Here is a 13771-nt window from a genome sequence, read left to right on the forward strand (position 1 = left end):
TTCCAGAGTGGATATAGATGAGAAAGAACTCTAGATTCCTTTACACATACTAGAATAAATAGTAACAAGGAAGTAGCTATTTGTCATGTGCCCTGGGTCACTCCATCACCATCCTCAGGATGGTACATAAGGGCCTCCCCCAGCAGGAGAAGGCATCAGACCTCCTCACCTGGGAAAAATGTTAAGATTCCAGAAGAGGAGAGAGTGGAAAGAGGAAAGAAGATGGGATAGGACATACTTCACGGGAAAAGGTTTAACTTATTTGTGCAAGCCATGAAATGACTGTGATATTGAGCAAACACCCTTCTACCCTTTGGGCCTCAGTATCCTGAGTCCTCCCTCCTCACTTCCCTCGAGTCTTCTCTACTGACACCATGGGTTGCTGTGGTTGTGGAAGTTGTGGTGGCTGCGGTGGCTGCGCTGGTGGCTGTGGTGGCTGTGGTGGTGGCTGTGGTGGTGGCTGTGGCAGCTGCACCACCTGCAGGTGCTACCGGGTGGGCTGCTGCTCCAGCTGCTGCCCCTGCTGCCACAGCTGCTGTGGGGGCTGCTGCAGCACTCCTGTGATCTGCTGCTGCCGCCGCACCTGCGGCTCATGTGGCTGCGGCTGTGGGAGGGGCTGTTGCCAGCAGAAGTGCTGCTGCCAGAAGCAATGCTGCTGCTAGGCGGCCGGCCTGGCTCTGCTTCTAGACTGAGGTGTGGGGTCCTGCTTTCTCCAGGTAATGAGACTTTCCCCCATGCCCCTGCCTGCTTCTCTCTCAGACCTCCCCATCTGGTATCATCTGGGTGTCCAGGGACTTGCTCCTTTGGACTCTATAACCCCCTCTTTGAACCTAGTGGTTTAAAATCTTTTTATTAAAAAAAATCCAAATAGGAAATGGCCATTACCAAAATACAACCCCAGACTCATCCCTAAAGATCAGTCCGCCTTGCTGAGCCCAGCCAAGAGGGTCATGATCCCAAGCGTTCTGTTTCCTGGGTGTTCAGATGGCCTCCACCTTTGTGTTTCTACTTCTCTGCACCTGCATGGGCACCATTTCCCACCTTTTCTATGAGTTTTGTTTCCAGTCACCACATAGCTACTGCTTATTTCCCTAATAAAACAATGTCAACAACCCTGAGTGCTTCTGTATTTATTCTGCCACGTCAACAGGGGGAACGTAAGAGATTTCTTACATTGGCTCACACCTGTAATCCCAGCACTTTGGGAGGCCGAGGCGGGTGGATCACTTGAGGTCAAGAGTTCAAGATCAGCCTGGCCAACATGGTGAAACCCCGTCTCTACTACAAATACAAAAATTAGCCAGACATGGTGGTGCATGCCTGTAGTTCCAGCTAATTGGGAGGCTGAGGCGGGAGAATTGATTGAACCCGGGAGGCAGAGGTTGCAGTGAGTCTAGATAGCACCACTGCACTCCAGCCTGAGCAAAAAGAGTGAGACTCCATCTCAAAAGAAAAACAAAAAAAAGAGAGAGAGATTTCTATCTCCTTGAACAAGTTGAGTGACAGATGCACCATGACCGGACAGCAATGCCAGCACAGGGCTGCTGGGGAGGCCACCACCAGGCCTCTGGGGACCTGGCCTCCCTGCCACCTGCCCTTTCTCCATCTCTTGAGATCGGCACTTCCCTCAGGTATTTCCACACCTGCTGCCACGTACCCCTGTTCTTCTAAAGACCCCAAGACCCAGCTTACTTGTCAAAAAGGAACCATGCACCTCTCCAGATGCAACTTCCTCAACACAAATCTAAATATTTCACATAAGTCCATGTCGAACTGTAAACAAAAGGCAGGTCTAAACAAGCTAGAAAATGGCCTATCGTTTTTTCTAAGGATGGTTATTCTCCTGCCTTTTCTATTCCCTTATTTCTGTTCTTTGTCTGTGAACTCTTGTTTTTGTGGTTGTTGTCTCAGAGTTGTTCTGTGTACAAACTAAAGCCCTTAAAATGTTTCTCCATAGGGTATTCCTATGAGCCACAAAACTACTATCTCTTACAAAGCAAACCTACATTCTCATATTTTTTCTACCTTATTTTTTATTTCTAACTATATTTTTCTTTTCTTTTATTTATTTATTTTTAAGACCGGGTCTCACTCTGTCACCCAGGCTGGAGTACAGTGTTGTGATCACGGCTCACTGAAGGCTTGAACTTGTGGGCTCAGGTGATCCTCCCTCCTCAGCCTCCCAAATAGCTGGGACTACAGGTGTACGCCACCAGGCTCGGCTAATTTATTCTGATTTTTTTGTAGACTCAAGGCCTTACTATGTTGCCAAGGCTAGTCTTGTACTCCTGGGCTCAAGTGATCCTCCTGCCTCGGCCTCCCAAAGTGCTGTGATTATAAGCTTGAGCCACAGTGCCCAGCATCTTCAAACTTTATTAAGAGTGAAAAAACTGCAAAGGACTAAAAACTTGTAGCCAATAGAACAAAGAATATTTCTGGTGCTTTTTCAAAGGCATGTTTCCCTCTACTGGTGTATTCCAAAGAGGAAAGGAATTACAGTCAGTTTATTTAGTAAATTAAGCAAAGATGCGATATGAGGCACTTTTCACTGGGAGTGACTAAGGTTGAGTACTCAATCTTTTACTTACATTGACTTTGAATACCAAGTGAGTTGACCAAAGCATTTGTGACTATTATTATACTAACCGCAAAGTAACCTTTGTTATGTTGTATAGTTGGTTAACAAATATGAACACAGAAACCAAGAGCACTTACATGACCTCCAAGGGCAAGTAATTAATATGAACGACATGTTCAGTGTCACTGTTAAGAATTTTGAGCCCCATTAGCCAATTTTTGTAGGACCCTATGCTTCACTAGTATAAATATACGTGGAAACTTTGGAATCAATACCTCTTTATTTAAACTAGTGGCTCTCGGCCGGGTGCAGTGGCTCATACCTGTAATCCCAGCACTTTGGGAGGCCAAGGCAGGAGGATCACCTGCGGTCAGGAGTTTGAGACCATCCTGGGCAACATGGTGAGACCCAATCTCTACTAAAATACAAATATTAGCCAGGTGTGGTGGTGTGCACCTGTAATCCCAGTTACTTGGGAGGCTGAGGCACAAGAAGCACTTGAACCCAGGAAGCTGAGGTTGCAGTGAGCCAAGATCGTGCCACTGCACTCCAGCCTGGGCAACAGAGTGAGACTCTGTCTCAAAAAATAAATAAAATAAAATAAAATAAAATAAAATAAAATAAAATAAACTAGTGGCTTTCCAGGAGGTGGTACTGCCCCCGTGGGGTGCTTGGGAATTTGTAGAAGTAGTTTTTGGTTGTCACAATCAGAAGTACACTACTGGTATCTAGTGGGCAGGTGCAGGGATAGTAGATCCTGCCGTAGACAGGATATCCCCACAACAAAGGCTTGTTTTGTGACACATATGATTTTCAAAAGTCTTTTTGGCATTCAAATAAATGAAGTCCCTGTGTATAATTATTGGAACCTATAAGTAACTCCACTCTACACATAAACAGAGTATTTTTCACATTAGCTTAATGTATAGTGAAGATTCTAGGAAAGCAATAGATAGTAAATTAAGAGAAGATTCCATTCTTGTGGTTGGAAGTTTTACCAGCATGGTTCTTAATTTCAGCCAATCATGTCATTGATTGTCCCTCCACAAAACAGAATTCATTTGCATGTCCACAGACAAGAATCAATTGCATTATTATCATTTCTTGGTATTCCCATTAGTTCTCTGCATTGTTTTCAGTTCTCTATTACAGAGTTATGAAATAGCTCAATGGCAGTAGAAGGCTAACATCAGAAAACCCAGAAGGATGTACCATAAACAATGCGTGGTTCCCTGCTGGAGACACCCAGTAATATTTTTGCTTATTCCAAATTTCCTTAGGCATTTGAATTAGTTATAGTAGATTAGTTTCAGGTGTTCTATTAACAGTAATGTTATGTTGATCTTTCTATGTATTTTTTGTGCCGGGGCACACTGTCTTCATTATTTTAGCTCTGTAATAGGCTTTAATGTCTATTTGCAGAAAGTCCTTTCTCATTTCTTTTTTTTTTTTCCAAATTATCCATCTATTTTTCCTCTGTGTCCACATAAGCTTTTTGTTTAGGTTTCTGTAGTGCAGTGGTTAGCCTGTTCACCTTACACATACATATGCTCTAGGATCATTTCATTACAGGGAAACAGCATCTTTAGACTTCGAAATTATAGAAAAGCTCATAGATTGATGAGGAAGGAATCAACAGTTTTGCAATAATCCATGTTGTTATCCAAGGGATGTAGGTATATAATTATAGTTATTTTTAAAGCTTTCGGAATTTTCAAGCTTAAGCAAAAAGCTTTTGCTTCTTTAAAGGATTCAATTCTCAAATCAATCTAGTTCAGGGAAAATTATTATTGGTTTTCATTTTTATAGTTGAGGAAAGGAAGATCACAGAAGTTAAAGTGCTTGTTGAGATTCGCACAATTAGTATGTGGCAGGTGTAGGATCTGACCTCCCATACCAAGGTCTGTGTTCTGTGTCATTACATCTGGGAGAACCAAAACCTAGGGTGGTTGCAGGTTTATCTGATATTCATGTTTGCTACATTTTAGAAATTGGAGAAAGACTGATTTGAATCACAGTCATCATAAGAGCATCTTTCATTTGGTCTTGTGGTCCTCTAAGAAACTCTAGAGTTTTTAACACGAACAATACAGAGAGACTCAAGACTTCCCTTGAGAGCATTCAAATGAAGACAAGAATCATGATTTTTAATATTTGTGAATATGACTTACTACAAAATGACAACACTTCAAAGTTTAACTTTAATCCCACAGTTTTCTTACCTAGACAGGCATCCAAAAATCTCACAAAAATACTTAATGAACATGAGTCAGTCCGTTTAAAAAAAAATACTTACCACATTTATACCATAGTCAGCAATCATAAGGCTGTAGTCATTTACATAATCACAAATGTCTCAATTCTTATGTTGTTTTTTCTATCTTTCACAATAGGAAAATTTACAAAAGAAGAGATCATTATTCTCCCAAGGCCCTCAAGGGTGAAAGAGAATTCGATGCCTGAAGAATAGGAGTGTTTTTTTAAATTCTCTTTTTTTAATTTTTCATCTTCAAGTATCCTCAGTCTAACCAAAGGCACCAGATCATGACTATATGATTGGGTCCTGTAGTGTCAGACTGAGGATACTTTTCCAGATTTGTTGCTTTATTACTAGTCAGCTTGATCATTAATCTAAGAACACATGATCTAACAGAAAAGTGGCACTTCATTGCTTTAATGTGCTTTCCAAGTGGCCTAAGGGCCCCTTAATTCTTCAGCTCACTTACCTAACTCAGACTTGACTTTATCTTCTCTTTGTGGGTACAAGTGTTCTTTTAGACTTTGTAAACTTTCATGGAATTTAGCATTTCTTGTAATCTTTGCATTTAGTTTTTTTCTTTTTTTTGACGTCCCTGAGAACATGTTGCAATTTGTTTTTCAAAGAAATAGTTGCGCAGGAATTACTAAAGCAGACAAGAAAAACTGGGTGTGATGGTAAACAGAAAGATATATCAAAACTGGAGACAGTATCACTGCTTACTGATCATAAGCATCAATATAAGTTTCCTATTCTTATATTCAGACAGCATTATGGTATCTAGCATGTGGTATTTAATGCAATACCATAAATATCTTATAAAATGCTATTCTTGGAACTGAAATTACTAAGATAAAATAATACTGTATAATTAGGGGCTATAACTAAATGGACAATGATGCATATGTAACTGTAACCTGAATGAATATTAAATAACTAACAAAGCTTGGCCACTTCTGAGGGTAACAGCTGGTAAGATTCCCAAAGCCCACTCCCCCAGAAGATCCCTGTGGACTTTCACATGGCCCACTATGAAGATATAGCCGTGTCCCCTGAAAGGAAGGAATAAACATATCTGTATCTTGGTAGCCATAGTGTGAAATGGCTTTATCCATTGTTGTCAATACCCATACTACAACAAAATACAGATTTTTTTTGCTTGAATTTTGATTTGATGAAAAGCAACCTTGTGTCAGAGACAAGTCTGACAGAAAAAAAAAAAAGAAAAAAAGAAAAGAAAAGGAAGAAAAGCAACTTGATTCAGCTCTACCAGATGTTAATAACCTTTTCCTTTACTTATTGTTTTCTTCTCCTTTTCCTTAATTCATTGGCGTGAGGCAGCAGCCAAGGCCTGCAATGGTTCTGTCTTCTCCTGGATCTTCCTTTGGCTTCTGTGACCTTTTGGTTAGCTACATACCTGGTTAGCTCCATAACAAAGGGTTCCTTTTCCTGCAGGACACCCATGCCACCAAGGTCAGGGGCAACAAGAACTGACAAGGGGGGCTGTCTGTCCTCCTGGGTCCCAGCTCATAACGGTGAGCCCCAGCTAGTTCTTCCTCTCCTCCCCTTATATCCATTTTTCTGCCCTCACTTCTTGATCTGCGCACTTCAAGCTCCAGCAGAAGGACACAGCCTGGCAGAGAACACATAGCCAGGTCCTCAATGGCCTAGGTTCCTGAGGAAGCCTGAGTCTATGATACAGCAGTCACACCTTACTTTGCTTATTGGTCCTCAGCCCAATTCCTTGTAGGTCTGTTTTAATTTACTGGAAGTGCTAGAACCACATATCTACATATCTATTCTCTAAATTGATTTAATAAAGACATATTCTATAATTAGGGCTTTTTTTTTTAATGTGATGAGAATGTATTTGTGTTTAAAATAAAAACTGATTTTCTGGGCACTGTGGCTTACATCTATAATCCCAGTGCTTTGGGAGACAGAGGTGAGAGATGATGTGAGGCCAGGAGTTCAAGACCAACGTGGGCAATAACAAGACTCTGTTTCCAAAAATAAAAATAAGGCTGGGTGCGGTGGCTCATGTCTGTAATCCCAGCACTTTGGGAGGCTGAGGTGGACAGATCACTTGAGGTCAGGAGTTCAAGATCGACCTGGCCAACATGGTGAAATCCCGTCTCTACTAAAAATACAAAAATTAGACGGCTGTGGTGGCGTGTGCCTGTAATCCCAGCTACTCGGGAGGCTGAGGCACAAGAACCACTTGAACCTGAGAGGTGGAGGCTGCAGTGAGCCGAGACTGTGCCACTGCACTCCACCCTGGGTGACAGAGTGAGACTCTGTCTCAATAAATAAATAAATAAATAAATAAATAAATAATAAAATAAAATAAACTACCTGAGTGATATGGTTTGGCTGTGTGTCCCCACCCAAATCTCATGTCGAATTGTAATCCCCAGTGTTGGAGAAGGGGCCGGGTGGGAGATGATTGAATCATGGGGGCAGACTTTTCTCATGGTAGTGAGTGAGTTCTCATGAGATCTGGTTGTTGAAAAGTGTGTAGCACTTCCCCCTTCGCTCTCTTCCTCCTTCTCCCACCATGTAAGTCGTGCCCCTTTTGACTTCTCCTTCCACCACTATTCTAAGTTTCCTGAGGCCTCCCCAGCCATGCTTCCTGTACAGGCTGCAGAATCGTGAGCCAATTAAACCTCTTTTCTTTATAAATTGCCCAGTCTCAGGTATGTCTTTATAACAGTGTGAGAACAAACTAATACAACGGGTGTGGTGGCACACGCTGTAGTTCCAGAGACTTGGGAAGCTGAGGCAGGAGGATCACTTGAGCCCAGATTAGAGCTGCAGTGAGTCGTGACTGCACCACTGCACTCTAGCCTGGGCAACAGACTGAGACCTTGTCTCTAAAAACATAAATTAATAAAAATATAATAAAATAGTTAAAATGGTACATAAAAAAAAAGGCTGGGTGCAGTGGCTCATACCTGTAATCCCAGCATTTTGGAAGGCTGAGGTGGGAGGACTGTTTGCGGCCAGGAGTTCAAGACCAACCTGCGCAACACAGTGAGACCCTGTCTCAAAAAAATTAAAAAATAAAATAAATTGAGAATGACATGAAATACACTTAAAGAATAAAAAATAATAAATTTAAAAAGGAATAAAAAATAAATATTTACCTCCTATTTCAAACTTGCATGTAGGAACAACAACAACAACAACAAAAAATCCCGGAGTAAAGCCAGATTCCAGAGCTAGACTGGAATTTCACAAGTTGGAGGCAATGAGAAAATAAGCCCAAGGTTTTCTTGCAAAATGTCAACAAACACGAGTGTAGAACATTCCAGTTTCTTAGAAAATGTCTTCAAAAACAGAACAATCAGAAAATAAATGCAGATAGTTGGATCAACCTCTGACTCCTATCATGTGCTTCCCTCTGGCCTCCGAAGGAAATGTGAGAAGGGTCACAAGCTGCCTCAGGAGGAAAAGGCAAGAGTGTGACCAAGGTCCTGTCAACCTCATGCCTATTTTAACTCCTCAGCTGAGAGGAAGGATACAACAGGCAGGAAGAAAGCTCCCCAATGAGGAAACTATGATGAAAATTGGAGACCCTCACATCCGTTCTTGTTTTTGTTTGTTTGTTTTGAGACTGAGTCTCGCTCTGTCGCCTAGGCTGGAGTGCAATGGTGGGATCTCGGGTCACTGCCACCTCCGCCTCCCGGGTTCAAGTGATTCTCCTGCCTCAGCCTCAGAAGCAGCTGGTATTACAGGTGCCCGCCACCACGCCCGGCTAATTTTTGCAGTTTTAGTGGAGACGGGATTTCGCCATGTTGGCCAGGCTGGTCTCAAACTCCTGACCTCAGGTGATCCGCCCGCTTCGGCCTCCCAAAGTGCTGGGATTATAGGCATGAGCCACCGCACCTGGCCACCATTCTTTAGAACTTCCTTCTGCAGTTTCTCCAGGTCCCGATGCTGGCTAAGACCACATTGCCACTATCAATTCAACCTTTTCATTTTCTTTCTCTGTATTCATCTTTTTCTCTGCTGTCATCTCCATAATCAAATGGTGTTTGTTAAAAAGTAATATGTTCTGAGGCCCGCCACAGTGGCTCATGCCTGTAATCTCAGCACTATAGGAGGCTGAAGGCAGTTGGATTGCTTGAGCCCAGGAGTTTGAGACCAGCCTGGGCAACATGGAGAAACCTCGTCACTACAAAACAAAACACAAAAATTAGCCAGGCATGGTAGCGTATGCCTGTAGTCCTAGCCACCTGAGAGGCTGAGGTGGGAGAATTGCTTGAGCCCCAGAGGCAGAGGCTGCAGTGAGCAGAGATTATGCCACTGTACTCCAGCCTGGGTGATGGGAGTGAGACCCTGTCTCAAACAAACAAACAAACAAACAAATGTAAAACATAAGCAGGATATATAGAATAGGTGGTATCTCTTAATTTTACACTGATGAAATGCAGCCTCAAAGAGTATTATACAACTCACACACTTTGTAAGGAATAGAATATGATTGAGAATTAGTCTGTCCGATTAAGGTTTAATCACATGCTCCCTTGATAAAGGATATAACAAAAGTAGAATTGTTGGGTTCCCTGCTTTCTAATCATGCCTTTCTTAATAAGAAGTATTCTTGGCTGGGCATGGTGGCTCAAGCCTGTAATCCCAGCACTTTGGGAGGCCAAGGCAGATGGATCACCTGAGGTCAGGAGTTCCAGACCAGCTTGGCCAACGTGGCCAAACCCCGTCTCTACTAAAAATCAAAAATTAGCTGGGCGTGGTGGCACATGCTTGTAATTCCAGCTACTCAGGAGGCTGAGGCAGGAGAATCACTTGAACCCGGGAGGCGGAGGTTGCAGTGACCTGATATCATGCCACTGCACTCCAGCCTGGGTGACAGAGCAAGACTCCATCTCAAAAAAAAAAAAAAGTGTTCTTGACAGTGACCTCTGAATGCACACAGATAGCACAGCCATTTTGTGAAACTGACTTAAAGAATGTTTACTTTGACAAGGTAAAGTAAAAACACCTTACACTTCAATAGTTTCTCTTGCCTTGTTATATATGTGAGAATTATACAATGATGCCTTATGATTCCATAAAACTTGAATTATAATATGCTGGGTAGATACAAAGGGACCATAACCTCTTTTCCCCCACATAATACTGTTCTGGTTTCGGTCAACTCTGGTCACAATTTAACATGGATTGCCTAAGAGACTCAGAAGAGCTTTGGTTCTTGGAATCTCAATTTCTAGAAAAGAGAAGGACAATTTGCAGAAGAAGGCATAGAGGAAGGTGCAGATGTCCACCCCAAATTGCTTCTCCTTTCCTTCTGTCTGAACTTGGGGGAATAGAAGCCACATGTAGAGCCACAGAGAAGGCAGAGCAGTGAAGGAGGTACTGGCAATAATCTACCAATGTCTTCCTTTAAGAGTGGGCGAATTGGCTGGGCACAGTGGCTCATGCCTGTAATCCCAGCACTTTGGAAGGCCTAGGTAGGGGATCACTTGAGCCCAGGAGTTCAAGATCAGTCAGGGCAACACAGGGAGAACCCCATCTCTATTTATTAATATAAAATTTTAAAAAAGGTAGTTGAATTGAGGCTGCAGAGGATCTCCTGGGCTGAATTTGGGCTGTGCTTCTTTTTCCTGTGTGTGTGTGTGTGTGTGTAAATTTATGGGGCACAATGTAATTTTGTTACATGAATATACAGTCCAGTGGTGAAGTCAAGGCTTTTAGTGTATCCATCACAAGAATAATATACATTATACACCTTAAGTAATTTCTCATCATCCACCCCTCCCAGGACCCCCACCCTTCATGAAATGCAATTCAGGCATAAAAAAGAATAAAATCATGTCTTTTGCAACAACATGGATGGAACTGGAAGCCATTATCTTAAACGAAATACCTTAGATACACAAAGACAAATAGTGCATGTTCTCACTTATAAGAAGAAGCTAAATAATGTGCATACATGGACGTAGAGCTTCTCTTTTGTTTTGACTTGATCCTTCTCACCCTAGAGCTGTCTGAGATGTAACTGTATCTACATTTCTATTTCTGAGGCAAACTGCATTCCTCCCCCATTTTGCCTTTAGTCTAGCCACCAAGAGTAGTGGTATTTAGGCTTCCAATCAATGTCATTCTCCATGCACTGTCTTCTTGGCTTTACTTGGAGAATATAAAACTAGCCCAGTGGTTCAAGTCTTCATTTAGGACAGACAAATCAAGTAAACCAAGATGTTTTCTCATTTTGATTTTAACAAGGACAACTGGTGGATCATTTAAATGAGGGAAGGTGATCGTGGGGAAGAAAATGGATCTTGGGAAAAGAAAGGGTAAATTTCTGATTTAAGTGACATTTCTATCCCAAAGCAAGTGAACTGCTGCAGCCTCTTATCTTCTCCTACTTGTATTTCCATGATCTGCAGATATATTGGGACAAATCCTGGGAGCAGATGATGTACCTTCTAGTATTGCTTTAAAAAAAAAATGGTGAGATGACCTCAAAGAAGAATAAATACTCCCTTTGGGAAATATTTGTTCAAGTATTCCTTTACTTTGTAAGTCTTTAATTTTAGGTCAAGGGCAATAGGATCATCTGGTCAGAATTTACAATTTGAGGTACTGTATATATAAGGCATTTGAACATTTTGAATCCCAATCATCCTCCACTAGTTTTGTGTGTGTGGAAAAGCAAACAGGTGAAACGAAGCTTCCCCGAAATGAATCCTGGTTAAGATGAATAAAATAATGTGAATCTTTGTTATTTATTATCCAAGAATCATAAATGTCTGTGAGTGCAAACTTAAGCATGTATTCTTCTTTGAGGTCACATAAAAATCTATATACACAGATGATTACTGTAGGAACAACCCCAGACAGGCTCAACAAATTTTGGCAGTGATCCATGTCTGAAACAAAGCCAAAAGTAGGTAAGCAGATTGGCCATGGGAATATCCTTGTTAAAAACTAGACTGAGTGTATTTTATAAAACTGGAATGACCACTGCAAACACTTTCCTAGTTTAGATCATGGTTTTAGGATGATTCTGCGTAGTACTAATCTGTTCGGTAAATCTTCGTGTATCTTTTCCTTCATGAAAAAAATTAAAATCGACAAATGGGATCTAATTAAACTAAAGAGCTTCTGCACAGCAAAAGAAACTACCATCAGAGTGAACAGGCAACCTACAACATGGGAGAAAATTTTCGCAACCTACTCATCTGACAAAGGGCTAATATCCAGAATCTACAATGAACTCAAACAAATTTACAAGAAAAAAACAAACAACCCCATCAAAAAGTGGGCAAAGGATATGAACAGACACTTCTCAAAAGAAGACATTTATCCAGCCAAAAGACACATGAAAAAATGCTCATCATCACTGGCCATCAGAGAAATGCAAATCAAAACCACAGTGAGATACCATCTCTCACCTGTTAGAATGGCGATCATTAAAAAGTCAGGAAACAACAGGTGCTGGAGAGGATGTGGAGAAACAGGAAAACTTTTACACTGTTGGTGGGACTGTAAACTAGTTCAACCATTGTGGAAGTCAGTGTGGCGATTCCTCAGGGATCTAGAACTAGAAATACCATTTGACCCAGCCATCCCACTACTGGGTATATACCCAAAGGACTATAAATCATGCTGCTATAAAGACACATGCACACATATGTTTATTGCGGCACTATTCACAATAGCAAAGACTTGGAACCAACCCAAATGTCCAACAATGATAGACTGGATTAAGAAAATGTGGCACATATACACCATGGAATACTATGCAGCCATAAAAAATGATGAGTTCATGTCCTTTGTAGGGACATGGGTGAAATTGGAAATCATCATTCTCAGTAAACTATCGTAACGACAAAAAACCAAACACCGCATGTTCTCACTCATAGATGGGAATTGAACAATGAGAACACATGGACACAGGAAGGGGAACATCACACTCTGGGGACTGTTGTGGGGTGGGGGGAGGGGGAGGGATAGCATTAGGAGATATACCTAATGCTAAATGACGAGTTAATGGGTGCAACACGCCAGCATGGCACATGTATACATATGTAACTAACCTGCACATTGTGCACATGTACCCTAAAACTTAAAGTATAATAATAATAAAAAAAGGAAAAAAATTTTAAAAAAATTAATGATTATTTTGAAACAGCTTATAGGTCAAGACTAAGTTTTGTTGACCCACAAGTGAAACGGAGGGATCACTAATAAATCATCACTCCAAGATAATGTTTTCCATAGTGCATCTGTGACAGTCTCCTAGGGTGGAATGAAAATGATAAACTAGAGTCCACAGAATTTTGCTAGGAAGGGAAAGAAGGTAGTAGGCATGAGGTATCTTAAGTGTTAAACCCTGAAGGAGACTTTCCATTCTTGCCAATAAAATGGACATATAGTGTGTGGCTGTTAATAAATTGAAAGCAGGTAGTCAGATATAGATGTTCTTTAAAATGTGTTTTAAGGCTGGTCAAACTACCAGTGGAGAATAAGATAATAGATACAGACATGGTAGGCTGGGCGCGGTGGCTGACGCCTATAATCCCAGCACTTTGGGAGGCCGAGGTGGGCAGATCACTTGAGGTCAGGAGTTTGAGACCAGCCTGGCCAACATGGTGAAAGCCCATCTCCATTAAAAATACAAAAAATTAGCAGGGTGTGGTGGCACACATCTGAATTCCTGGCTAATCAAGAGGCTGAGGCAGGAGAATTGCAAGAACCTGGGAGGAGTAGGTTGCAGTGAGCCGGGATCACACTACTGCACTCCAGCCTAGGCTACAAAGTAAGACTCAATTTCAAAAAACAAAAAAAAAAGATACAGACATGGTAAAAGTTTCTTCTAGGGCATTACAGTTAAAGTGAATATAGGTGGACCACAGGATTATGTCTTTTTTTTTTTTTTTTGAGAGCTAGTCTCACTCTGTCACCCAGGC

At 41.6% G+C, this 13771-nt stretch overlaps 1 protein-coding gene across 1 annotated transcript; it reads left to right on the top strand.

Annotated features, from left to right (window-relative positions):
• Positions 1-374: 374 nt before the first annotated feature.
• Positions 375-1116, top strand: LOC129143259 (small cysteine and glycine repeat-containing protein 7-like). The gene has a single exon (XM_054678837.2). The coding sequence runs from the start codon at positions 375-377 to the stop codon at positions 660-662; it is 288 nt and encodes a 95-aa protein (XP_054534812.1). The 3' UTR covers positions 663-1116.
• The last annotated feature ends 12655 nt before the right edge of the window (positions 1117-13771 follow it).

Source organism: Pan troglodytes, chromosome 13, assembly GCF_028858775.2.
Source record: "Pan troglodytes isolate AG18354 chromosome 13, NHGRI_mPanTro3-v2.0_pri, whole genome shotgun sequence".
NCBI lineage: Eukaryota > Metazoa > Chordata > Mammalia > Primates > Hominidae > Pan > Pan troglodytes.